We start from the raw sequence: 27,040 nt of genomic DNA, 5'->3' as shown, positions 1-27,040 counted from the left end.
AAAACAACATTTATTTCTTATATAGCCCATAATCACATACAGAATGTCTCATCGGGCTTTGACAGGACCTACAGTTGACACCCCCCACACTTAACCCTTCTGCACAGAGGACAAAAAACAACTCTAGAACAGAGAAATAAAGAAAGGAAGAAACCTTGGGAAGGATTGATACAGAGAGGGATGCCATTCCATGGTAAGTAAGTAAGCCTGCAGTTGCAGGGTTGGTGATGATTTGTCCAAAGAAAAGAGTCCACAGTGCAGTATAGAGCATCTGTCCATGTTTGGAGGTACTGGACAGTGCAGGGTAGGTTTTAGTCCAACAGGTCTGTGTTAAAGTGAATATGGGGGAGTTAAAGATGCTGGGATTTGCGTTGGGGGTGACGAGGATGTACAGGATTCTGAGTGCTTTAGATGACCAGTTAGGGTTGGGTGTTAGGGAGATAAAGTGGTTTGGACACAGAGGAGAGACACTGAGTAGGTTGGGAGAAGGATGCTGAGTATGAAAAAGAGGAAGTCCTAGTAGGACGTTTATGGATGTGGTTGGTGTGGAAGATGCTGAGAATAGAGGTTGCTGGTTCAAATCCCGATCCGCCAAGGTGCCACTGAGGTGCCACTGGCTGCCCACTGCTCACCAAGGGTGATGGTTAAAAGCAGAGGACACATTTCGTTGTGTCACCGTGTGCTGTGCTGCAGTGTTTCACAATGACAATCACTTTACTTTTTAAAAATTAAATGCTATAAATTAAAGTGATAGTTTCTTGTTGAAATTAAAAGCACATTAAACATTAAAAAACACTAAAAGCTTTTTAGATTTCAAAAGTGTTTTATTATTGTCGTCCATTCGTCAAAAGTAAATACAAAAGTCTGTATGGTGATGCAAATAATCTGAATCAGTTAGCAATTTATAAACAATGAATATGCATAAAGCAGCAAATTAACACAAGCTTACAGAAGGAATATAATGCTTGTCCATGTTGGGGAAATTCTGTTCAGTCAGTGGCTTTTTGTCACAGCCAACTCATCTGATCTCATCTTATTTGCTTTCTCCTGAACTGATTCATTAAAATGCAGATCTGATGGTAGCATAAAAAACTATTATATCTGATCATCAGATGACGGTATTCATGATTCAGTTAAGTAATAGTACACATTTGAATGTGACGTTAAATAAAAGTTAATCTCTAAGGGCTTTCAGAAGAACTGCACAATAAATAACACCATTGCCTGTTGTCCCTCTATTGACATTCTTGTACATTACATGCACTTTTTTTTTTTTTTTTTTTTTTACACTGGAGGGGTGTAGACAAGTTCTCGGGAGTAATCCATTATAAAGAGGACTCTGATTTGGGTGAACAGCTCCAAAACACACCATAGCAACACTGACAAAATTCCCGCCCCACAGTGGACAACCAAGATAATGTAAACGTATTAACTATAATATTAAGAGATGAGTAAAATATAGTGGCCGCTGTCTCGCAGGCAAGATAAATAATGTCATGCTTTATTAACTCTTCATTTGTGCATATACTAGATATAAAAACAGCAGCTGAGATAGCAGAAAACGGCATAGTACAGGCATATTAATAGGGTTATACACACAGTCGTAGAATATTTCTCCTGTGTCTTGCATTATCAAAACAAACAAAACATTCCCTGTGCTGAAATTATAGCAATTAATTAAGTGTCTATGCAATTACTGGTCTTTTAGACAAAATCAGGTTTGTTCCATAAAATGCAGTAAAGTAGAAAATCTTGCATCAGCCTTGCTGTAAGAAACACTACTACTTACTCACATGCATTCTAAGTATATACAGAGTGCTTGGACATTGCCTGTGGTTAGTTCATCAGGGAAATGACGATATGTGATGTCTTAAAATTCCTTTTTTTTGTCAATTGTGCATTTACCCTGTGCATGTTGCAAAGAATTTGCAGCAATATTGCTTTAAACATCATTCATTCATTCATTCATTCATTCACATATTAGGGAACGACATGATGCAATCAAGGAAACCTGCATTATTTGTCGGTAGTGGCCTTTATGAAGCATGAGTTATCTTTTATTCACATTCTTCACCAACTAATGCCCATAAATCTAAAGTTCTAAGCCATATGCTCAAATACTGTATTATTAGAATCAAGTGACTGCATCACTTCACATTCAACATCTAACCCCCCCCAAATTCATACACCTATTAGTTCAAGGAAATTACGTCCAAAAGGAGAAATAGAAATGTCATGAAGACTTTTGCCGAGCTTTATTTACATTTAGCTGGTTCTTAAACTAGCTTCAGGTACTATTGTTGTCACTGTTATTGTGCTTTTTTAATTTAATACTGTAAAAACGTGCCTTTGAGTTGCTTCTTTATTTATTCTTTCCACAGACAAATGAGATTCAACGTGAGGTAGCAGTATTCCCAGCAGATCTAGACGTGCTTTCAGTACTGCACTCTAATTGCCAGCGGCTCTCATCTGCATACAAAGTATTCTTGGCAGCGTGCTAGGGTGCCGACCCCAGAGGATTTAAATGGCACCGGCTTTGGGAAGAGTGGTTCACTTAGTGCCAAAGTGAATATCGACTGTCAAGCTGGCACGTCTGAGTCGCAGAGGCCGGTGCACTCTCGGCACTACAAGGTTTGAAGGAAAACTGAACGTAGGCCTTTCGTGTTAGTCTATTGTGGAAAGATAATTATTTTTGTTGGAAAGGAAATGGCGGAAATAATAGCACGGACACTTTTACATTTGTGTCAGTGAAAATAATGGAGTTGATGTGGCAATCAAGCTCTATAGTGTTCAGGGCCTTAAAAGCAAATTAAACACAGAGGCCAATTATGGCAAACAATACTTCCAAATGAGTGACTAACCTTGCATCTGTATATCTTTCATATGCATATTTCATTAGGGGGAAAAGATAATTAAGCACATTTTCCAAATCCACAGCAGGTTTCCCTTTGAAAAGTTTGTCACAAACAACCACTGGCAAATTCTGATTAGGTCCTTCTACAGCCCAGTTCCATAATTCCATCTCAGACAAAGAGATCCCTACTCTGATAATACTGCAACCTTCCCTCGCCGACGATAAGACCAGGATTAGACTGGGATTGTGTAGCTCCTGCAACACTGACCTGAATACGCAGGTTTAGAAGATGGATGGATGTGTTTTACTTCCTCACATGTTTCTGATTCCATGGCCAGGGACTTAAAGCAATGAGAGTGATGGGAAAGAAGGGGAAGTTCCCAGGTTTTTTCTCTCATCCACTCACAAGTTGACACTCCAGAAAAGTCAGCCTTCTCTCCTCCTATAAAGTGCTGAGGCAGAGTTGGCCTGCGGTGTGCCAAACAGCTGCCAAAGCCCTCAGCCACTGCTTCTCACCACACAATATCCTGAGATGTTTCCAGTGTTCTACTCCCCTTTCCTCTGTGTTTTTGTGGCCGTCTATGGGTGTCGTATTGCCATGTCAAGAACTCTCCATTTGTGGTTTATTTGATTGGCTATTGCTTTTGAATAACTGTTGTACTTGTTCTGATGCCAGGGCATTGATGTGGCATCATATTTCGTCCAAATAGTTTCCAAACAGATGCTAGTATTTACAGAATAAATAGGTACAAATCCCTTTTACTCAAACATGTGCATCACTATTTACTTTTACTCATTTATTTGGTGCTCCTGGGAAACCTACAGTTTTTAACGTATTATTTTACATGTTTACCGACTGTATCTCCAAGAGACTTGCATGCATTAGAAGAGTCTGTCTACACTACCTGTTTGCTCTCGGACCGTCGAAAAAGTCCCAAATACAAATATCTAATTCAATCACATGCACTGTGCAGAAACCACATGTTAGTTCGTATTTTTTTTAAGTTTTCCAGTGGGTTAGGCTGTAATGCACATTAGCCAAGCCATTAGTTACAAAAATTGTCAGGACTGTACGAGAACTGAAATCAAGCAGTGAATTATGTGAAAATTCAATTTTTCTTATTAGGTTTAGGTGTTTAGGTGGTATGCTTTTTGGTGCACATCTAAGGGCCTCTCAAGTGGTGGAATTTTCCAGACCAGAATCTGAGAGGACGGATTCCTCCACAGGTACAGCATCCTTGCTGGCCTCTGGTATGAGGCCGGCGATGGGAGTAGGAATAGGGCCCATATCAAGATCAGTTGCCCCGGCGACCGTTTCAGGTGTCGTAGCTCCCATGAGATCACTGTCAGTCACGCCATCGGCTTTGGGCAGGGTCGCTGGGCTGGCGCTCAGGATGGAGTCGGGAGTGTGGGAATTACTCTGGTCGCCCTCGGCAATGGTTGGCTGCGCGGTGACAAAGCCATCGGAGTGGACAGAATCGAGAAGGAGCTTTTGGGATGTGTAAGTGTGGGGCACCTCTGTGTCACTATCTAAAGGAAGCATGGAGGAGTTGAACTCTACGCCCGAGTCACTCATCTCTAACAGGTTCTTGTCCGATGAGAGGGTGTGATAGCGGCCTGCTTTCGATACTTCCAGCCCCTAATAAAGAAAGAAAACGATGAGAGAATTCCCCATCCCTGCATCTAAACCACAGGAACTAAATTTGTTAGCAAATTTGCCTTTTAACAGAAATGTATAATGTTTTAATGCAGAAGCTATTTTATATTAGGATATATTATAATTAACCTATATATATATATAATATAGGTTATATAAAATTACTTATCTCAGATTAGGAAATACAGTAGGCCAAAGGTTTGGACACCTTCTTATTCAGTGTGTTTTCTTTATTTTCATGAACATTTACATTGGTAGATTCTCACTGAAGGCATCATAACTATGAATGAACACATGTGGAGTTATGTACTTAACAAAAAGTGGAGACCTGACCTCCACAGTCACCGGACCTGAACCCTGGACTGCAGAGTGAAGGCAAAGGGGCCAACAAGTGCTAAACACCTCTGGGAACTGCTTCAAGACTGTTGGAAAAGCATTTCAGGTGACGACCTCTTGAAGCTCATTGAGAGAATGCCAAGAGTGTGCAAAGCAGTAATCAGATCAAAGAAACTAGAATATAAAACATGTTTTCACTTATTTCACCTTTTTTTGTTAAGTACATAACTCCACATGTGTTCATTCATAGTTTTGATGCATTCAGTGAGAATCTACCAATGTAAATGGTCATGAAACACATTGAATGAGAAGGTGCATCCAAACTTTTGGCCTGTACTGTACACATGGCAACACCATTTAAATTAGCATATTTGGGAAATCTTTAATGAGTTTTTCATAAATCCTATTCTTGTCCCTTCTACGGTTACCAAATGGTTACCAATAGGTCCCAGTTCATTAGTGTGTCCAAGGTGTGGAGTACAATTGCTATTGAACCTTGTGAAGATGAATGCATGTTAACACTGTCCAACATCACCCATTTGTACCTTAATTTCAACTTTATTGTTGTCAGTGTCATTGTCCCACTGGGACTGCGTGGTGGAATCTTCCGCGAATCTTGTGTAGGCCTCATGAACGACCTGCAAGCATCAAAACACCAAAATCAGGACGTGTTTAACCTTAGACATCTCACTGTCCCAACATTTTGCATAATTACCCCCAAAAACTCTGTGGTTTATGTCATGGATTAATTCAAGTCTCTGCATCTGATGGACCGTGTTGTGACTAGCACAGAAAGTGTCAATTGATTTATTCAGACTGACTCAAGCAGGAGATCTTTGTAATCCAGTCTGGAAATCAATTCTATGTGTGTTGTTGATGCTCAGTGCAGCTTCACAGGGATGGACAAATCACTAGCCTGGGACAAGCGCATCGCTGTTCATCATAGTGTCACCAAAATTGATCTTACCTCTCTCTTTTTATTCCTGTGATGCTAAATCTGTGTGTTCATCTAAATACATGCATGGGTTAATTAAGCAGCCGTCTACAGCTGAGTCTGCCATCAACAGAAGAGTTTCTGGGTAATCAGCAAAATTCGCATATTAACCTGCCCATTGGGGAACAAAGTTTTAATTTGTCCACCCCTTATTAAACCACGTGATTATTCAAATCTCATATGGGCAGTATCTTTGAAATAATTAGTTCACCTTCAAATTTCTTACGCATAAGGTATACGCTATGCAAGAATTAAAGAGTTCTACCATATTTAGATAAGAAAACATTAGATCCGACACTGAATACATTTACAGCCTGATATATTTATATATAAACACACATACAAACACACACACACACACACACACACACACACACACACACACATATATATATATATATATATATATATATATATAAGCATAAAAAAAATAATAAAACATGTAGAAACTACTTTGCGAATAATGACAAAGGACCAACCTACCTTTATGTGCTGAAACAAGTGACAGAAAACTCTCACACTGTCAAATATTGTAACAATATTTATGTTGATTATATAGTCATATCTCACACTTTCAAACACAGTAAGGTCAAAACGAAGGCACAGCGACACAAATACACAGTGACAGCACACTTAGCACACTTTTGCAGGGCAGATAATCGACTTTTAGTTTGGCTTTCGAGTCAGATATCTACCTTCTCGCCAGTTTTTTGGTAGATAAGTGACTCTAAATGCTAAAATGGAACTGAGTTTTCATGTGCATCAAATTGGATATATTTTTCAATACATTTAAGACAGTATAGCATTCACTTTAGCATACTAGTGCATAGGCACTAGTATAGTCTTTGCAAACACAAGCAGATCAACTGCAACAGCTCATGCAACAGCTTATGGAATTTAAAAGAAAAAAAGTAATATTTTATGAGTAATTACATTGAGCAATCTGTTCATCGTTATCGCCCCGCATCTTTCCAAACACATACACACTAAGAGCAGCTATTAAATTATATTAGCACACATACACGCACACACAGTACACACATACACATACTATATATTTACCTCTGCAAATTAAACAAATCATATGTGCATGTGTTTTATTGCAAAGGAACTACATTTTTAATGGAAAAAATATACATCTGTATGTCTATTTGTACCGTCGCAGCAACTGCAGGGCTTACTGAGAAACTCCTGCAGTTCTTGATTCCTTAGAAATTTAAGTGATCTTTTAAGCCAAGAGAGGAGAAGAGAAGGTACAATGGATGGAGGGATGGCACAGAGAGACAAATACTGATTGGATGTAGCGGAAGGGGCCTGTAATACGGAACAGAAACTCTACATGGAGCCGTCCTAAGTGCGCTAGTACAAACACCGATACAAATCCATGGACTTAGCAGCACTATAGAGACAGCAGGACGCAGTTCTCTCACCAAGAAGAGGCTCCCTCGGACACGGCTTTAAGAGGGGAAGAGATGCAATGCAAGGCAAACCATTAACTAGCTTCCTGCCACAGAGAGTGCTGGTGAGGTCAGTGAACACACACATTTCCACAGCAGTCGCAAAAACATGCACACAAACACTCACACACAATGCTGAACATTTAGATGAGGTGGAAGTTTCAAAAACGGAACAACGTGACAGAGTAGTACAGCTGATACAGGGACAATAAGACGAGATCAAGACAAGTCCTGCATTCAACTTCAAAAACTAGACAAATCTCTAAAATAGGCTTGGGTTGATAATAAATGCATGATCTATAATGAATTATATATTTCTGTAAAGTAGAAAAAAAGCTACTTATGGTTTTAAGTTGAAAATGACAACCGTACACCTATTTTTAATCGTCACGTAATATTGATTTTCTGTCAGTCCTTCATCTGAAGTTCATTAAAAGCCTGCAGTGAGTGTAGGCACAAGGACAGAAAAAGACTGACACATTAAGGCAAGAAAAAAGGAACATACTCTTATTCCTTTACACGTAGCTACTTAGTGCGATAAGTATTTAGCCTAGCTAAACATACTATGTGACAAATAAATCTGCACTCGCACTGTCAAACCACAATCAAAGTTACCCACACTGATCCTGTGAAGCAGTAGACTGGATGCATGGAGTGACTGACCAAGGCATGTTTTTTCCCCCTACCATGGTCATTAAGTATGATTGGATGATGCGGCTATAATTTGAGTTGCTCCACAAAGATGGCTGATGTTTACCTGTCTGAACGCTTCCCCGTCTCCTTTCCCGGCCTGCTGGGCGATGAGAGAGATCCGCTTGGCCTTCTCTGCACGGCGATGAACCTTGATCAGGCAGGAGAGCAGGCAAACCAGCAAGAGGAAAGCTAACAGGCCGAGTAGTGAGAGGATGGCGACATAAAGCGGAGGCATCTTGTACGCTGCGTGGCGGGATTGGGCAATAAATGGTGGAAGAAAAATGAGACAGAAATCAATGATGAAATTATTACACAAATAGACAGAGGTAGTGATTTAAGGATGAGAACTTAATCATTTTTATAGGTCCATGATTGCACCCAAATGTTTGGTTAAATCAACCTCTGGACAGATCGACATCAACCTCTCCATGAATTATGCAAGAAATTGGCTTTAGTGTACATCATAAATATATAATGGTTTCTGATCATTTGATCATGTTGGTAAATCTGCTTTTCTTGCCCCCTTCACCTACCTTCAACCTCCAGATAAACATCAGAAATGTGGAAGCCCAGCAGGTCTGTCACACTGAACAAGCCTCTGTCACTCATGTGGACACGTTTCAGGTAGCACATTGACCTGTCCACTGACAGCCTCCCATCCAGTGATGGGTCCATGGGTACCACCAACTCGCCCTGTGCCACGATCATTCGCTCTTTATGGTCTGAATCTGGGGTGTAGGCCAAGTTGACCTTGGTGTAGCTCAAGAAAAGGTTGATCTTCAGAGTCCCACCATACTGTAGGTGGACGAAGCTCCTGTGTTCTGAGACATGAGAGGGCAATTAGGCAAAAAGACACAGCAACATTTTAACATTTTCTACAAATGGAAAATTTCTCCAATTAAATCGAACTCATGTGACTTGAACCATTTGACTTTATTTATCTCCCTCTCTCTCTCTCACTCTCACCTCATCCTCTCATCCAGTACCTTTTACATTAAGACAGGTCTTCATCCGGGTTTTCCCATTAATGTCAATGATGGAGTAGCTCCCCTCATCCATCCCGGTCACCTTGTGAAGCGTCAGTCTCTTGTCGCTGATGCTCAGACGCCCTTTGTACTCTTCTACGGCAATGGAGGTTTGGTTGAGAAGCACCACAGGTGGCGCCTCGGTGGTCTGGTTGCTGTGGGCTATGCTGTGCCTGAACTCCAGGATGATAGGTCCGGTGATGTCATGTAGCGGGATATGGTAGGTCTCGCCATACTTCACTGTCAGCTCATGGGCGCAATCTGTGAAAGAGAAGATCATCATGTGGCAAATAACAGCAATCGCAACTAATTTATTTGCAAACTCCCAAAGAATACTTAATGGTTTCTGAAGCAGTGGAGACATATTTCATCACTAAAACTCTTTCTACTGTTAAAATAACTCTTTATTAATTTTAGATTAATTTCTTGCTTTTGACCTACTTCTGTCCTACAGTTGGTTCTCCTTTTCAGTCTTCTGTTTACTGAGGCTAGAGCAGCACGTAGGTAAAGGTACTGTTTTCCACTTCTAGGTTGTGTTTAAGTGATTAAAAACCTTGACAAGAATGAACACATATGTCATGATCCGGTCCGGCAGGGGCTACTCCGGGTCCGGAGTTTGGTCCGGAGTTTCATGTTGGTCCTGTGTCAAGTTTCCTGATTGTTTTCACCTGTGTATGATTGTATAAAGCTGCCCAGTTCGTGTCTGTTCGCGTTGGGTCATTGTTTGGTGATGTTCCCCTTGTCCTGTCTACTATGTATTAAACCCCTGTCTCATGACGTTGTGCGTATGCGTCCTTCTTCCTCGCCATGTCCAGCCATCGTGACAACATAACATATTCAAATCACATTTACAAAATGAAATAGATTACACGCCTCTTTTTCAGTATCTTACTATTGTACAGCATGACAATAGGTACTACGCTAACTTGAGGTCAGCACATTCATTCAGAAGAGTGATGAATGATTCAGTCTGTGTAACTTATCAAAAAGCCTTAAGAAAATCATGTCTGAGTGATTGATCAACGTGCTAAATATTTCTTACGGCCTACAGTCCTTCAGTCCTTTTCCCAAACTCATGTTAGCTTAGCCAGAGCTAGTTAAGTGAAAGGCTACATGCTGTTAATTGTAAGGATGTATGTGTTTTAAGGTTTAAAATAAGCAAATTCTTCATCTAGAAAAACATTATCTGGAAGGCATTAATGCATTAAAAAAAACATTAACTTAAGTGATACCTCAGCCAGTGGGGCAGTGGTTGGCCTAGCAGGTGAGGAAACAGACCCATAACCCGAAGGTTGCTGGTTCGAATTGCCCAGGCGCCACTGAGCAAAGTGGCTTTCATGGCTGCCCACTGCTCACTAAGGGTGATGGTCAAATGCAGAGGACACATTTCGTTGTGGTGTTACAAAAATGTTTTAACTATAACCACTTGCCATCAGTTAGGTCCTCACAGTTAACGTAAAAGCTAGAATCCTAATCATGAAATGTAACTTATAAAATTCAAATAGAGAGGCAAAAGATGCACATACTGTAATTGCATCTTTAAGTAAGGTCAAACTAAAACCGATTCTCATAAATCCCATCCCTGGAGGTTGAGGTGCCTAATAAAAAAGAGCTAAATTAATGACTAGAACTGTAAATGTCAGTCGCTGTAATGACATTGCTCAATACCCCTGACGATGAGGACGATGTGTCTGATGTCGGAAGGAACGGCGGTGTTCTTGATCACGTAGGTGCCCTCGTGTTCCTCATCAACGTCCTCCAAGACGAGGTGGCTACCGTGGGCGTTAAGCTTGGCCCGAAGTTTATTTCGGCTGGTCACATTACCCCCCCGGAGCAGCACCACCTCAGCCACTGGGTCCACCCTTGGATTGAAGAGGATCTCCGTACTGGTCAGTGATGGGACCTGAATGTTCACGTCTTCCCCGAAAAAAGCGGTCCTGTGCTCCTGTTTTACTAAGTGGGTGAAAAAATCAAGAAATCACTGAGCAATATACTTTGCTGGCATCATACTATTGTAATTATTTGTAATAAAACTGTGCCATACCTTTGATTGTTGCAGACATAACTGTGAAAAAAATGCAAGTCAACATTAGAGTCAAAATATGATATTTCCACTGGCTTCAAAAAGCAAAGTGCTCTATGAAATATCTAATTCATGAAATATAATCTTTTTTTAAATTCACAATTGTGACTAAATGGAAGTTATGTAAGCATCATATGACTGGGTAATATTTCTATGATTGTATGTATCAATTATTTCTGTGTATGCATGTGGTGTAATTCCCAAAAAAGCTATCCTTTGTATAAAAAAAGGTCTATGATTTAATGTCAGCATTCTTCAAAACTGTCTGGATTACAAGAATGCATGATCTGTAGTCTGCATTATGAACCCAACCCTAGCCAGGACCCTCAGACCTTATACAATGTCCCCTTGTTTTCTGCGGTTCCCTACAGCTGAATTAGCTCTATTCATATTTTTGTATTTCAGGGAACATGCTCTTAGAGTAACTGAGCCATGTGCATCTAAGCCAACGTATGAGAAGGTTTTGAGCATGAATACCTGAGCAAAGCATGGCACCAAACACTACTCCACCAATGAAGCCCATTTTCTCTAAAATTACAAGGAAATATGAAGAGCAATGATTATATGGTTATTGCATACAAAAAATTGTATAATACATACAAATCAATAAGAGGAATGCTTACAGTGAATACTGCATTAAATTCTGTATTCTCACAACAGCACAAGAACAGGAAACGGCCATCAAATGGCCAACCTCATTCCTGACTGTGATGAGCTTTTTTAAATATTAGCTACATTCAAGAATAGCCCAGCCCACAGCAACTAGACCCCCGAGGTGCCAACTGTGGTCCTTCTCAACCAAACCTCCATTGGCGTAGAGGAGTACAAGGGTGAGCGTCAGTGACTACAGAGCTATAAAGCTGTACCAACATCTGACTCCTGTGGTGATGGTATTTGGGTAAATATGCTTCAAATCCAGTGGTGGCAGTGAAGGCCTGGCGGGTAAGGAAGCAGCCCCGTAATCAGAAGGTTGCCGGTCCGAATACCGAGCTAACAAGGTGCCACTGAGGTGCCACTGAGCAAAGCACCGTCCCCACACACTGCTCCCCGAGCGCCTGTCATGGCTGCCCACTGCTCACCAAGGGTGATGGTTAAAAGCAGAGGACACATTTCGTTGTGTCACCGTGTGCTGTGCTGCAGTGTTTCACATTTACAATCACATTCACTTTCTCACTTTTATCTCTCTTTAATGTAGACAAACATTTATTTTGGCTGTCACAATACTTCATGAGTATGTGTAAAGATGATATTTTATCAGTGTTGTTAAGCATCACTGAATATCACATCCGAATCTGTTCAGAAATCGAAGCGCAGTGTTGTTTGAGCCTCTTTGAAGCACCGGGCTTTAAAAAATCTGAGCGCAGACTGGGCTCCCACATACTGACAAGTCAGATCAATCACAACTCGGCTGCGGCGGGCATGAATGGATTTCCAGCGGCTCGTTGTAGGGCTGTGGCCTGAGCCGGCATGTTTCCACTCCAGCCCATTTTCAAGTGCACCACGGTCATTTTCATTCTATTAACGAGCGCCTGGTCGTTAATAGAACTATTAATGCAATGAAAAAACATTGTGGCACGCTGTCCTGCTGTAAGAGGATCGAGAGCCCTCCTTTTCTGTACAGGCACTTTGATCGTCTCTACCTCTCAGTCATGCAGAACACGGGTGGCACGACATGGGCGTGTCATTCTCTGCTGCATCAGCCGTCCCACTAAAGGGGTGCCGAGGGGACACAGACACACCGACAGCCATTACAGAGACAATTAGTGGACGACAAAAGAAAAATATCACACATGCATTTTTTTTTTTATATGAACCTGTCTCTGTCCTTTTCATCACACAGACATATACACATTTTTATTTATTGCCACAAAAACACTCAGCCTCTGTTTTTGGCTGAAGGGAAAAACCCCACCATAATTTTGCACAGGGACACCCCCGTCGCTACGGTAAAATGGCCATCTGCTCGCGATCTCCCTCATATGCTTCTTCCATGATGTAACTATTGTCCTGCCTCAAGAAAAACCGAGGCAGGGATGCGCGGCTATGCGCCCGCGGGGTTGCCAGGTCGGAGCCCAAGCTGCGTAACCGCAGTGATTCCGGGCTTCCGATTTCTGCAACAAAATACTCACTACAAACAGTCGCTAGAAAAGTGCGACTTTCGCTGCTGTTTGCTTTTTGTTTAATTGTACTGATTTTCGCGTGTTCACAGTGTTTGCAATGCGACGCCATCGGCCGATTTGTGAAGTATGGTCGCTCACCTGGCAACCCCGTGCGCCCGCGCAATACCGGGCTATCGGCAAAGCCATTAAAAAATCATGAAGCGCCTCAAACACCCCTTACAAGCATATCTTGAGCCCATTATTCCGACAATCTCACACAAACCTAAAATGCCATTTAGCGTGTCGGTCCACCAGTCGCGGCGTTCTCCGCTCAAGCACGTGGAGCGCGTTTTGCCTGAAACAAAATGCATCGTGAAGATGCAAATAACCCGCCGATTTGCAACCGATTTCTCTCACAAATATCACACCAGGGGAAAGCTTTAAGTTTGCTAAATGTACGTGCTTTTGATGATTAAGAATAGATTAAGTGGGAATGGATATCATTCATGGAATCTTGATTCCAGACGTGCATGCATGAATATCATTTGCAACACGCCCTAATTCATATTCACCAACCTATTTACAGAAACGGAGAGGCGGCATGCAGAACACAACGTACAGTAAGTAAAACAATACGAGGCAACCCGCCTGTGTCCCGATTTCAGTCCAATCGAATCAGTGAAATCAAACAATTACCTTAATTGCAGTGAAGCTGGCCTCGAAAAAAAATGAGAAAATATGGCACCGGAAACGGTAAGATCGAAAAAAAATAGATATATTGTGTTTTAATACGCCTTCCCCCCTATCCCCAAGCCGCCAAAGGAGGGGCTTCGACGGTGCCTCAAATAGAAAATGTCGAAAGCCTCGGCATCTGACGCCTACGGGATACTTCGGCTGCACTCGGGCAAGATCGTCTCTTTTCGGAAACGTGAGCGCACAGCCCAGCAGAAATCACGATGCGCGCAGCAAACTATTTGCTAAACGCGGATGGCAGAGACTAAATAGAACGACGAGGACTAAATAATGGTCTATGTAAGGAGCGATGCGTGGTCGAGAAGTTAAAGATAAAAAGAAAATTGGGTAAATCCTCAAAGACTCAATCCAAAATAATAAAAAAGGTTGATGTACTTTCTTGATAAGATTTTTATATTTTTGTCTGAAGCAGAAAATAAAACAACAAAGAACTGGTTTCCAGTGTGACCAGTATGCTTTTTACACCAGAATTACCAGCATTTATTGTGCATTACTGCAGTGGGTAAGGATACAGACTAAAAACCTTAATAACCCCACTTCGCACCGTCCCCACACACTGCTCCCCAGGCGCCTGTCATGGCTGCCCACTGCTCACTCAGGGTGATGGGTTAAATGCAGAGGACAAATTTCACTGTGTGTGCACCGTGTGCTGTGCTGCTGTGTATCACGTGACAATCACTTCACTTTGTAACTTCTGACATGTTGTGTTTTTGGGTCAGTGGTTAAGGAAGCGACCCCGTAATCAGAAGGTTGCCAGTTCGAATCCCGATACGCCAAGTTACCACTGAGGTGCCACTGAGCAAAGCACCGTCCCCACACGCTGCTCCCCGGGCGCCTGTCATGGCTGCCCACTGCTCACCAAGTGTGATGGTTAAAAGCAGGGGACACATTTCGTTGTGTGCACATGTGCTGTGTTGCAGTGTATCACAATGACAATCACTTCACTTTCACTTTCATTCAAAGACCTTGTGGGTATTATGGGTAAAGTAAGGTACATTTTAGTGTTCCAGTTGATGTTTACATGGTCAAAGGGTTTCTAAATGGGTGGAGGTACGCTCTCTATACAGCAATGACACTGACACTGGATGGAGCGGGTGGAGGTGGTCCAGAGTTTCCTGACGAAAAAAGTAAAACAGTAAAGAAAAGGACTTCAGAGGCTCCACATCCACAGCAGCTTGTGGCGAGCTTCAACATGTGCGCCATGGAGTCACATACTGCATCACTGCATGGTACCCTGGATGCACCTCGGAGAACAGGAAGACCCTGCAGTGCATCATCAAGAAAGCCCAGCAGGTCACTGGCATCAGGCTTCCAGTACTGGAAGAAATCCACGACACCCGGTGCAGCCGCAGGGCTCAGAGAATAAACAAAGAACCAACCCACCCAGTTTAAACCCCCCTGCCAGTGAACCCTGTACGCCTGCACAACGCGGCTTAGAAACAGTTCTTACCCCACAGCCACGACGCTTCAACGTCGTCTTCAACTGATCTGATGCAACATCTACTATATTACATATTGCATATTACTCATTACACTCATTACACCAATACTCATTGTATTTGTGTGTGTGTGTATACATATACATACACATACACTTTGTGTACTTATTGTAACTGTCATATGTCTGTATTTTATTGTAAAGATTTTAATTTGAATCTGCTACTGTGCACCAAATTTCATTGTATTCATGCAGTCACAATTATGACATGTAAAATCTGCTCTTCACACCCCACATAGCACCTCACTTTACTTTCAATGTACACGTACATTCTGATTCTTACACAGCAAAGAAATCTCAGTAGAATGATTGGGATGGTTGTGAAGGCAGCGGCTTTTAGAAAATATCACAAAACCTGATCTGAATGAAAAAAAGACCTGAGTCATGAAATCATTCCAGGGTATATATGCTGAATGGCTAACTTCTGGCTGAGTGGTGATTCCACATATACAAGCTGTATTTCTGGACTTATGTTCATTGAGTCATACGTCACACCAAGATAAAAGAAAGAATAAGACACAGGAGATGCAGTAAAAACACTGGTTTTTATCTTTGGCTTGATACTTAACATTTTGTTTTAAACTATTCAGCTAACATTAACTAACATTTACTAATTGTTATATATTAGATTTATTATCATTTTTTTGTTCAATAACTTTTTATGCTTCGGACTCAAGCATCCTCCTCAGCCTCCTCTTCAAACTCTCCCTGCTCCTCGGCGGTGGCATCCTGGTACTGCTGGTACTCGGACACCAGGTCATTCATGTTGCTTTCAGCCTCGGTGAACTCCATCTCATCCATGCCCTCTCCGGTGTACCAGTGCAGGAAGGCCTTGCGCCGGAACATGGCGGTGAACTGCTCGGAGATGCGCTTGAACAGCTCCTGGATGGCCGTGCTGTTGCCCACGAAGGTGACGGCCATCTTCAGGCCCCGGGGTGGGATGTCGCAGACGGCGGTCTTCACGTTGTTGGGGATCCACTCCACAAAGTAGCTGCTGTTCTTGTTCTGCACGTTCAGCATCTGCTCGTCCACCTCCTTCATGGACATGCGCCCCCGGAACACGGCCGCCACCGTCAGGTAGCGGCCGTGCCGCGGGTCACAGGCGGCCATCATGTTTTTGGCATCGAAGACCTGCTGGGTGAGCTCAGGCACCGTGAGGGCGCGGTACTGCTGGCTCCCCCTGCTGGTCAGGGGGGCGAAGCCGGGCATGAAGAAGTGGAGACGGGGAAAAGGCACCATGTTGACGGCCAGCTTGCGGAGGTCGGCGTTCAGCTGGCCGGGGAAACGGAGGCATGTGGTCACGCCACTCATGGTGGAGGACACGAGGTGGTTCAGGTCTCCGTAGGTGGGCGTGGTCAGCTTAAGTGTGCGGAAGCAAATGTCGTAGAGCGCCTCGTTGTCGATGCAGTACGTCTCGTCGGTGTTCTCCACCAGCTGGTGCACCGAGAGGGTGGCATTGTACGGTTCCACCACCGTGTCGGAAACCTTTGGCGAGGGAACCACGCTGAAGGTGTTCATGATCCGGTCGGGATACTCCTCGCGGATCTTGCTGATGAGGAGGGTGCCCATGCCGGAGCCAGTCCCGCCACCCAGTGAGTGGGTGAGCTGGAAGCCTTGCAGGCAGTCGCAGCTCTCGGCCTCTTTCCTCACGACGTCTAGGACTGAGTCCACTAGCTCGGCGCCTTCGGTGTAGTGACCCTTCGCCCAGTTGTTTCCTGCTCCACTCTGACCTACAGGAAAGGAGAGAAAGAACACAGAGGTTTTATGGCTATAGCTGTGATGGATTTAGAAATCTATACAGGAAACTAACAAGGAATCATATGGGAATCAACTGAATAATTCCAATTTGTTAATACGTCTCACCAAACACAAAGTTATCTGGTCTAAAGATCTGCCCGAATGGACCAGACCTCACAGAGTCCATTGTTCCAGGCTCCAGGTCCACCAGAATGGCTCTGGGTACATACTTTCCACCTGAAGATGAAGAAAAAACACTCACACCGGCTCAATGCTGCAGCCAGGGACTGAAACCATGAGAAAATGACAATACACACGGTGTCGTACATATTCACTCAGTCGCTGGTGAACTCGCCATCCAATAACACTTCTTCAGCATCGTGGCGGCCAGGGCAAACACACACACAGCGTTCACTCACACACACACTACACCTTCGGACAGCTTAACGCACACTACACCTTCGGACAACTTAAGAGTCGCCAGACTTTGGATGGCGGGAGAAACCATCAGGGCCATGTTTGTTGTCGGCCACGAGGGGTTGGAAAAGAACCTTGCTGCCTGATTTCCAGCGAGTAAACGTGTTACACTGTCATACGTTATTAAGCCCGATGATACGTAGGGATGAAATAAAAAAACGGAAGCTAAATTTAAAGCAAAAAAATCTGGAGGTACCGAAAAGTACACATGAATCTAAGCCATTAATTTTCCATACAAATTCAGGTGCTTTAAATATGATGCATGTGACGTTTCCAAAAACACAAGCTTATATACCCAATATTGCTCAACTGACCCCACGCAGGTCAAGATGTCCTGGTGTAAAGATTTCATTAAATGTGAAATTGACTATGCTTTTATGCCACTGCATTGATTTCTGCATTGATCTTGTAATCAATCATAACCCATTATATGTTGTCTACACCTACAAATATGCAATTGACGGTGTTTATTAGTGCACTTACAGCACTTCCTTTGCATGGATTAGCAGGGAAGGACGTTTTTCCTGTTTCAAATCTCCTGTACTTTCAGTGAATTTCAAAACAGTTTGTAATTTAATAAAAAATCTATGTAATTTGAAGTGAACCCAAATGTAGTTTGATCCCTGCGATATTTCAGATCGCATCAAGAACAAAAAAATTACGAAAAGAACCAAACCATCTACACCTCCAAAATGTTATCACTTATGACACATGTCACCTGACCCCTGAAATGGGCCTTTTGTTTTGAACAGCAGCGCTCTGCACCCTGTGAGATCCAGGCGGAGAGCATGTGATACCTGTGGCCTCGTTGTAATAAACGCTGATTCTGTCCAGCTGCAGGTCGCTGTCGCCATGGTACGATCCCGTGGGATCAATTCCATGCTCGTCGCTTATCACCTCCCAGAACTGTAAGGGCAGAGACGGGGTTGGTCCTTCGGCCGGTCTACATATATCACTATGTTAAATAACAAACACGTTTTATGCAGAGTTTCCTTCGAAATGAACAGTTTCTGTTAAATCCAGACAGAAAAACGCTGAGCACAAACACCCCCTCAGTCTTTGCCTCCTGGGGCAAATGTGAGGTAATTGCTAAATTCTGCTCAGTCCAAGGACATTGAAGGCTTTGTCTTAAAATCACATTTGCGAGCCTCTTTACAGAAATATTCCTGCCCTGGCTGAAGGCCACAGGGCTTAAAGCACAAAGGAGATGCCTGAAGATGGATAAACTGTGCAGGGTTGTGGCCGGACGTTTCCAGATTTTGCAGCAAATCTATAAGCATAGCCTCAGGTTCCTCTATTACCATGGTGCCACTCAGTGTGGATCCCAGTTTCTGGAGGTGCGTTAAGGCCGGCAGATGCCTCCAGACTGGAGGTTTCAAAATCAGTTTGGTTTTTCTGAAATCTGGAGGTTTAAGGCTCACTATTGCAGTTATTTGCTGATATGATTCAGCGATTATTAATGTTAAAACTGTAAAAGACACAAATATATGGGATTATCAGTGGATAAACATTTAGATAGATAGATAGATAGATAGATAGATAGATAGATAGATAGATAGATAGATAGATAGATAGATAGATAGATAGATAGATAACGGTAATTAACAGCCGTTGCTGTTAATGATCTGGACAGCCTGACCAGGTCCCTCATTCATCTCAAATGACCGGCTCCATCTGCACCCTTTACTCCTCCACCCCCCAGATCTGCTCCCTGCTTCTTTGTGCTTCCTTCATTAGTTGTCCTTCATCCTTTTCTGTACATCAGCAGTTTTTTTAGCTGCATAGTTTATTCTCGCGCTGCTCCTCGTTTTAATTAACCAGTGATCTGCTGTGGTGCTGATGTCAGTTCCACAGGCGATCGATGATCAATTGATCCTGAATGGTCTACATACGCCTACACTTTAAACAAAAACGTTTACAAGGATATGAAGACAGACATTTAAAAACATAAAAAGTTAGTTTCAGTCCGTTATGTTTACTGGTATTTTTTTTTTTTTTTTTTACCAAATAAAGGTAATAAAATGACACGAGAACGGCCAGTGTGACCCTTACCTTCGCTCCTATTTGGTTACCACACTGTCCAGCCTGGATGTGCACAATCTCCCTCATTCTGAGAAAGTGGAGGAATCTCGTCCGAAGTGTCGGGATGACCCGCTACTCTCTGTCTGGAATAAATATATGACCCGCTACTCTCTGTCTGGAATAAATAAATGACCCGCTACTCTCTGTCTGGAGGGCGGGGCACCTGAGCGCCGTCTGGCCGAGAGAGGAAAGCTGATTGGCTGCGTGTCTGCGGCCCAGAGAGCCTCGACCGTGGATTTGCCAGAGATACAAGGGGTCGGTAAAAGGGGTCCTTAGACCAATACATATATATTTTTATTTTATATTTTCTGTTTTATATTTGTATATTAATATTACATTTGGTTATATTCCCTAGATTGTTTTATAAATGAAACTAGTTTAGAGTTACATATAGATAGATTTTATATGTTCTATGTATATTGCTTGTTTTCAATAATTCCTTTCTATATTGACATATATTCTAGACAAATATTTCAACATTGTGTTTTATACGGCTTGCTGCGTGTGTTTGGCCTGAAAATCGCCTGACGGCTCCTTTAAGGGGCGCTTGTAGTTGCGGCATCCCTCCTCCAGGCGGCGCTCGTCGTCCGCGTTCCGGGAATCGAGGCGCAGTTCCCACCTCCGCCGCCGCCCCGCCGCGCCGCCGAGTAACGGGAGGAGCTGTTTACAGCGCCGGCCGCCGTCACTGGCACCTTCACGTCATCTTTTACCGACATACCGAGCTCTCTGGCCGCCACACCGACTGGTAAGCAAACATTTCACCACAAAGTGAGGTAAAGACGAACATTATAATCGTAAAAATGCAAAAAGAACAACGTTCTTTACGCCGTCACGCGTGTAAACACGACGCTGGCTGCTCTCATGTTTCTATAGAAAAAATACGATGTTAGCATTACGGTTTCTGCTATGAAGTTGTGGATTTTTTTTTATTTCATTTTTTATTTCTTTTTCTATTTAATTTTCACGGAGCTCCGAGGCCGCCGGACCGCGCCACATTTCTGCAGGACCATTAATTGAATTACGTGGGCGCTGCCGCAGAAACGCGTCTCTCGTCCGGCTACATGGGAGCCACGACCGCACATCACGCGTTCCTGCCGTGTTTTTCATTGAATTGTTAGATTATTTTTTATTAGTTATTAATTCCCATTCCCATCCCCTCCAGCATGAAGATGTTTTACACCTGTGGTCCAAACGAGGCCATGGTGGTGTCAGGTAGACATTTACATTTATATGTTGTATCCCTCGCATGCATTCCTGTGTGCGGTTCCTTTTACCTTTTAAATGGTATTTCTCTCATTGCAGGCTTCTGCCGCTCTCCTCCAGTAATGATCTCCGGTGGACGGGTGTTCGTGGTCCCCTGTGTTCAGAAGATACAGTGGTACGGCAGCTACGCCCTGCGCGCCGCGTTGATTATTTGTGATTGAAATGCTCGAGATTGAGACGTGTCGCCGTTTCCCCAGGATTTCATTAAACACTCTGACTTTGAATGTGAAGAGCGACAAGGTGTACACGCGCCACGGCGTCCCGATCTCCGTCACCGGCATTGCCCAGGTGGGTGTTCATTCCTGTGCCGGTCTACCTTGGTCCTGTTTATGGGCGTTATCAATTATTGATCCAGACATGTGATCCCCGTCCCGGCAGGTGAAGATCCAAGGCCAGAATAAACAGATGCTCGCCGCTGCGTGCCAGATGTTTATGGGGAAGTCGGATCGTGAGATTGCTCAGATTGCCTTGGAAACGCTGGAGGGCCACCAGAGGGCCATCATTGCCCACCTGACGGTCGAGGTGGGTTATGACAAGATGTAGAGAATTCTCACTTCTGCACCGATCAAAATTCAGTCAGACCAGGTCTGATCTTGGCGCTTCACTGTCACTGCAGGGACATGACTGGTCCCCAGGACAAATACGTTTGAGAAACGTTAACTTATAGTATCAGCCTGAATTTGAACTATGTGAAGAAGTGCCATCTTACATTTGCTAGATATTTTGTAATGAGGGTTTCAATTAGTCTATTAAAAAAGGGGGATCATTGTATGATCGTGAATATTCGGAATTACTTCTCCAAATTGCAGGAGATCTACAAGGACCGTAAGAAGTTTTCTGAGCAGGTGTTCAAGGTGGCTTCTTCCGACCTGGTCAACATGGGCATCAGTGTGGTCAGCTACACGCTCAAAGACGTTCACGATGACCAGGTTTGTCTCTAGTCCCAGTATTCCGAATCTCTTTCTCTCTTGGTCCACCACTTTCTGACTCTTGTCTCATTTTTGGACATGCAGGATTATCTGCATTCACTTGGGAAAGCTCGGACTGCCCAAGTTCAGAAAGATGCCCGTATTGGAGAGGCCATGAACAAGCGTGATGCGGTCATCAGAGTAGGTTACAGTCGTCTCATCTCAGCCATTATGATTGTCTCTCTTTTAAACCTGAGAGCGTTTATTAAATATCTCTTTCAATCCTCTTTCCTTGCTGGAACTCGCTTATCTCTCTGCTGTTCTCTCTTGGTTTTTACCCCCTGTAGGAGGCCCACGCCCTTCAGGAGAAGATCTCTGCTCAGTACATGAATGAAATTGAGATGGCCAAAGCGCAGCGGGACTACGAGCTGAAGAAAGCGTCCTACGACGTTGAGGTCAACACCAAAAAGGCCGAGTCTGAGATGGCCTACCAGCTACAGGTGTGTTTTTTCCGCCATTATACCCCTGCTTTATCAGTGTCCCGCTGACATGTCCACCGGAGTGATGTGGAATAATAATAGCCAATATTCACTTCTGATTGAGATTCAAGTTCAACACTTTCACTTTTATCAAAAATCATATTCTTTGCATGGAACAAAGAAAATAAATTGACAATATCTTGTCATACGTTTATAATATCCAGTGTGAGACAACAGGTTTGCGTATTTGCAATGAATACTGCTGGAGAAAGCATTTTAAGAATGTCTTTTTACTGGCTCTAAATTAGATTTACAAGCAAACCACTTCCATATATGTAGAACTGCCCTCAAATTCACCTTGCAGGTGATTACAGGTCAGTGTGAATTATAAAACTGAAAAGTTCAATGAACAATTGGGTTTTCATCATCTGTGTGCTTCTCCTGCTCAGGTGGCCAAGACCAAGCAGTGCATCGAGGAGGAGCGGATGCAGGTTCAGGTGGTGGAACGCAGCCAGCAGATCACCCTGCAGGAGCAGGAGATCACCAGGAAGGAGAAGGAGCTGGAGGCCAAAGTAAAGAAGCCCGCCGAGGCCGAGCGATACCGTCTGGAGAAACTGGCTGAGGCTGAGCGGTGAGTTTTACTCCTGCAGGTACTATATTTGGACCACTTATCTATGCGAATTTACAAGTATGTATGTTCCACTATTATTCTCTTTCAGACTTCAGCGCATAATGGAGGCGGAGGCTGAAGCCGAGGCTATTCGGGTGAGCGACAGAGGCCATTGAACTAGAAATAGATCCTCTCAACATGCCCCACATTCTCTGACACATAAGACAGCAAGGAACCTATAAATGTTATGACTGTTATGACTGTTGTTATGACCCACTTTGAGCTAACTGGTTGTTGTTGTTTTTTTTTCAATTTGCATGAATAGATATATATAATAAAACTCTTCTGGTATGTCCTGCCTTTAGGTCAGGGGTGAGGCGGAAGCCTTTGCCGTGGAGGCCAAGGGCAGGGCCGAAGCTGAGCAGATGGCCAAGAAGGCCGAAGCTTTTCAGCAGTACAAAGAGGGTGCCATGGTGGACATGCTACTGGAGAAACTGCCGTTGGTGAGCAGCCTCCAGAAAGAGCTTGTGCTTATGGATCTGCTCATGTAACGTGGGGAAATAGTTGCACTATTATTCCGAATTTACTATCATTATATTACACGGGAGTTACAGTACTAAATTAAAAGTTATTTAGGCTGCGGTATTGTATTCTACTGTATCTTTGACTTCCATTGTACTAACAAATTCATTTATTAGAATCCCATCACCTTGAGTGGCAGTGTAGTTTACTTGAACGTCTGAGCTCAAATGTGCTTTCTGTTAGTCTGTATTGATTGATACTACTGCTATCTATGTAACGTCATCAGCATTTTTATCTCCTACTGGCAATGCTTACCAAAATGGCCATGGTGTATGCTGTAAATAGACAGATTGTGTAAATATATGATTATTTTGTCTCGTTTGTTTTTTCAGCTCATCTTTACTGTTTCAACTTTCTACTCACTTGCCTTTTCTCTCCACTAGATGGCGGAGGAGATCAGCAAGCCTCTCTGTGAAGCCCAGAAAGTGACCATGGTTTCCAGCGGTGGCGCCGAGGTGGGCGCGGCCAAGCTGACCGGCGAGGTGCTGGACATCATGACCAGGCTGCCTGATACCATTGAGAAATTAACTGGGGTCAGCATCTCTCAGGTCAGTCCCGACGTAAACAGACACACAAGGTGCATAAGAGCTCAGAGCAAAATTGACCCTCTTATCCAGGGCAACGTTACAGTCAGTAGTTACAGGGACAGTCCCCTGGAGACACTCAGGGAATTTGTGGCCTTCTGGTTCATATGCGAGCGTCTTACCCACTAGGCTAGTACCACTACTACACACAAAATATAATAATGATATGTAGGATTTTTTTCTTGGTGCTGCTTGATTTTGGAAATAACAATAATTGTGCATATTTTGGCCAAAATTGAAATAGCAATTATTTAAAATGATTACTCATTGACCTTTGCAACATCCTGTCTTTACTGAACTTTTACCAGGATGTTATTAAATAAAATAAAGAAAATTGAATGAATGGTCAGAATTTGTGAAGCCTGACATTTAAAATTCAATTAACTAAATTAATTCAGTAATTTTTCTTCTTTCTTGAATTCAATCTGTAATGTCTATTATAATAATAGTACTGATAACAGTACTTTCATAGCTTAGTACCATTGTACTGCTCCGATATTAGTAATATTAACGTAGTGGAATAAAGCAGTGGATAAATGTAGTGGACCTGTATAGCATGTAACGAAACTTGAAGAGTCACTCTTTTTTTTTTTTTTATCCCTGTCTTTGCTCCAGACATCTCGCACTGGCTGAAGTTTCAGGCACTGCTGGATCTACAGACCTCCTGCCATCTCTGCATGTATTAATATCACAGTAGTACTCTTCTATGTACCTCTTCGTGTCTTCCTACTATGTCTCAGTGCCTCTCTGTGTCTTTCTGTTCCCCATTTTCTCCACTGTTCTGTTTGTCTGTCCTCCTGCATGGTGAAGCTGTTCTAAAATAGTTATGAAGAGCTCTGGTATTGTAGTTGCCACAGTAATCAGAATGTTGGAGAAATCGAAATGTTTACTAGCGGGTCGAATTTATTTAAAACAGCTTTGCAATCATTATCAATTCTATGTTCTTATTTATCAGATGGAAAGACATTTTCAGATCAAAATGAACAGGCGTGCCCTAATTCTTATACAGGATTCAGTGTCAATTAAGGAAGCCATACTGGTTACCTGACTGTGAACATGCAAACTTGTAGATCAGTGTAACTTTTATTTTTATCACCAACTACACCCACCATTCCGGTCATGTTTATTGATGACCGAAATCTATATTTTATTGCATCCATAATTTTAATACATTTATAATAGGCCATATTTGGATGGTTTGGGAGTAGACATGTCTGACAGGGACCCAAACTATTATTCAGGTAGGAAAAAACCCAGTAGTTTTTTTGCTATGTTTAGTGCAGCTAAGTGTGGTATATAAATTATATTTCCCACACATGTGTGAAATGAATATGAATATGAATCTGTCCACTGCCTTGCCGATGAATCCAAAGTGCATCTTATAGGGAGAATACGGTGTGCCCAAAAATCGTCCAAAACTTATATTGGATAGTCCAGATTCTCAAGGAAAGAAAATGTTTCAGTATTGAGAGGTGGAAGGGAATATAAAATACTTTGCCATATTTCTTAACCATTTAATGTTTTCATGTTTATACACTGCCATTCAAAAATATAGGGTCATTTAGAAATGTCCTGCCCTCCTTTTTGAAATAGATTAGACATTGAACAATTAGACATTGTTAATGCTGTAAATGACTGTAAACGGACGTTAATGAATGGAACATCGGCGTAAGTGTGGAGTGGCCGATTATCAGCAGTTAGTACATCTGAAAACAGACTAAAACATCATTATTTCTAACTTTCTCTTCATCAGTTTGTGACATTTCTGTGGACGACAAGAACTTTCCTAAATTGCTCCAAAATTTTGAATGGTGGTGCATATGTTTTTACTGATATGTCATAAATAACACATATTTCTTGTTGTGTTTAGTTTCTAAATTGTACAGTTTCCATGTAGTCATGTTTTTTCAGAATTCAGTAATTATGAGAGAAATTGCACCATCACACCTTAACTGTAGCAGATACTTGAAATATTACTGTTCATGACAAATGTAGATTTTATTACAGTGCAGAAAATACCAAAAGACATGTCTTGTTTTAGTTTTGCATTAGAATACCTGTTTGTAAGTGTAGTTTCTGGTACTATACGTATATAGCACTGTCACTATCAAGAGTATCTATCTTTTAAAAATCAGTGTTTTTTGTTTTTGATCTAAAGGTCAAAGTGTATTTCAGTTATTTATATCAGAATATAAACTTTTCTTTCAAATGAATTATTTTTCCCTATTTAATGTGTGTATTAATAACTGTAGCAAAATAAGATTTGGTAGGAAACCACATTCAGATGAAGTGTAGTGAAAATGTACCTGAGCTGCTGTCGTCTTCTCCTGATGAGGTGGGCAATCACAGTCCCACATTTTTAGAGGAATAATTCATATGCTGTTTCAACATAGACCGAATCACCATGTTTACACTCCAGCAGAAACAGGGATACTGTGGCTTTAATGGACAAGAGATGAGTACTGTCGTTTTTTAATTCTATTCAATTGTTTCATTGAATTATTTGTATTAATCATGTTACTATTTATTGCACTGGGAATAGAAACAGAATATGTAGTTATGCACTTCAAGGTAAACTGATGTATACTGTATTTTTTTTTTATAAATGTACTCTCTTAAATATATTACTTGAACCTTATGTTCCAGTTGCATTGTTTTCATAATCGTTTTTCATTGGTGTGTTTCCTTAAATTGGAAATTCAATTTTATTACGATTTATAAATGTTTTTTACGAACAATTCTTAAAGAATTAACCAAAAAAAATCAAGTGGTTTAAAAATATTGACAGGACAGATTACTTTTTAAGTGTCACCCATACAGAATTAAGAAAGGCACACATTTTATCTGTGATTTAATCATTTGAAAAGAC

At 42.3% G+C, this 27,040-nt stretch overlaps 3 protein-coding genes across 4 annotated transcripts; 1 reads left to right on the top strand and 2 right to left on the bottom strand.

Moving 5' to 3' along the window:
* Positions 1-803: 803 nt before the first annotated feature.
* Positions 804-14,079, bottom strand: LOC114770081 (uncharacterized). 2 transcript variants are annotated; one of them, XR_003743302.1, is made up of 10 exons: positions 13,895-14,079; positions 11,577-11,627; positions 11,061-11,081; positions 10,685-10,969; positions 8,978-9,277; positions 8,525-8,812; positions 8,056-8,234; positions 7,272-7,296; positions 5,393-5,485; positions 4,446-4,493 (listed from the first exon to the last, which is right to left on the bottom strand). XR_003743302.1 is itself a non-coding variant. In XM_028963711.1 (9 exons), the coding sequence occupies exons 2-9, from the start codon at positions 11,620-11,622 to the stop codon at positions 4,029-4,031; spliced, it is 1,677 nt and encodes a 558-aa protein (XP_028819544.1). In that variant the 5' UTR covers positions 11,623-11,627; positions 13,895-14,074; the 3' UTR covers positions 804-4,028. The 2 variants fall into 2 exon arrangements, 1 of the variants encoding a protein (XP_028819544.1); XM_028963711.1 differs by lacking the exon at positions 7,272-7,296 and having other exon boundaries at positions 804-4,493; positions 13,895-14,074.
* Positions 14,080-15,975: 1,896 nt separating this feature from the next.
* On the bottom strand, positions 15,976-19,865 carry LOC114770090 (tubulin beta chain-like). The gene is made up of 4 exons (XM_028963730.1): positions 19,716-19,865; positions 18,461-18,569; positions 17,313-17,423; positions 15,976-17,179 (listed from the first exon to the last, which is right to left on the bottom strand). The coding sequence occupies exons 1-4, from the start codon at positions 19,770-19,772 to the stop codon at positions 16,122-16,124; spliced, it is 1,335 nt and encodes a 444-aa protein (XP_028819563.1). The 5' UTR covers positions 19,773-19,865; the 3' UTR covers positions 15,976-16,121.
* A 502-nt stretch (positions 19,866-20,367) lies between these two features.
* Positions 20,368-26,809, top strand: LOC114770094 (flotillin-1-like). Its single transcript, XM_028963737.1, has 13 exons — positions 20,368-20,490; positions 20,908-20,957; positions 21,048-21,123; positions 21,206-21,296; positions 21,387-21,530; positions 21,818-21,937; positions 22,022-22,117; positions 22,264-22,416; positions 22,845-23,026; positions 23,115-23,160; positions 23,371-23,508; positions 23,971-24,135; positions 24,787-26,809. The coding sequence occupies exons 2-13, from the start codon at positions 20,909-20,911 to the stop codon at positions 24,802-24,804; spliced, it is 1,278 nt and encodes a 425-aa protein (XP_028819570.1). The 5' UTR covers positions 20,368-20,490; position 20,908; the 3' UTR covers positions 24,805-26,809.
* The last annotated feature ends 231 nt before the right edge of the window (positions 26,810-27,040 follow it).

Source organism: Denticeps clupeoides, chromosome 20, assembly GCF_900700375.1.
Source record: "Denticeps clupeoides chromosome 20, fDenClu1.1, whole genome shotgun sequence".
Lineage (NCBI taxonomy): Eukaryota > Metazoa > Chordata > Actinopteri > Clupeiformes > Denticipitidae > Denticeps > Denticeps clupeoides.
The sequence above is the reverse complement of the archived record's forward strand: the minus strand, read 5'-3'. Positions and strand labels throughout refer to the sequence as shown.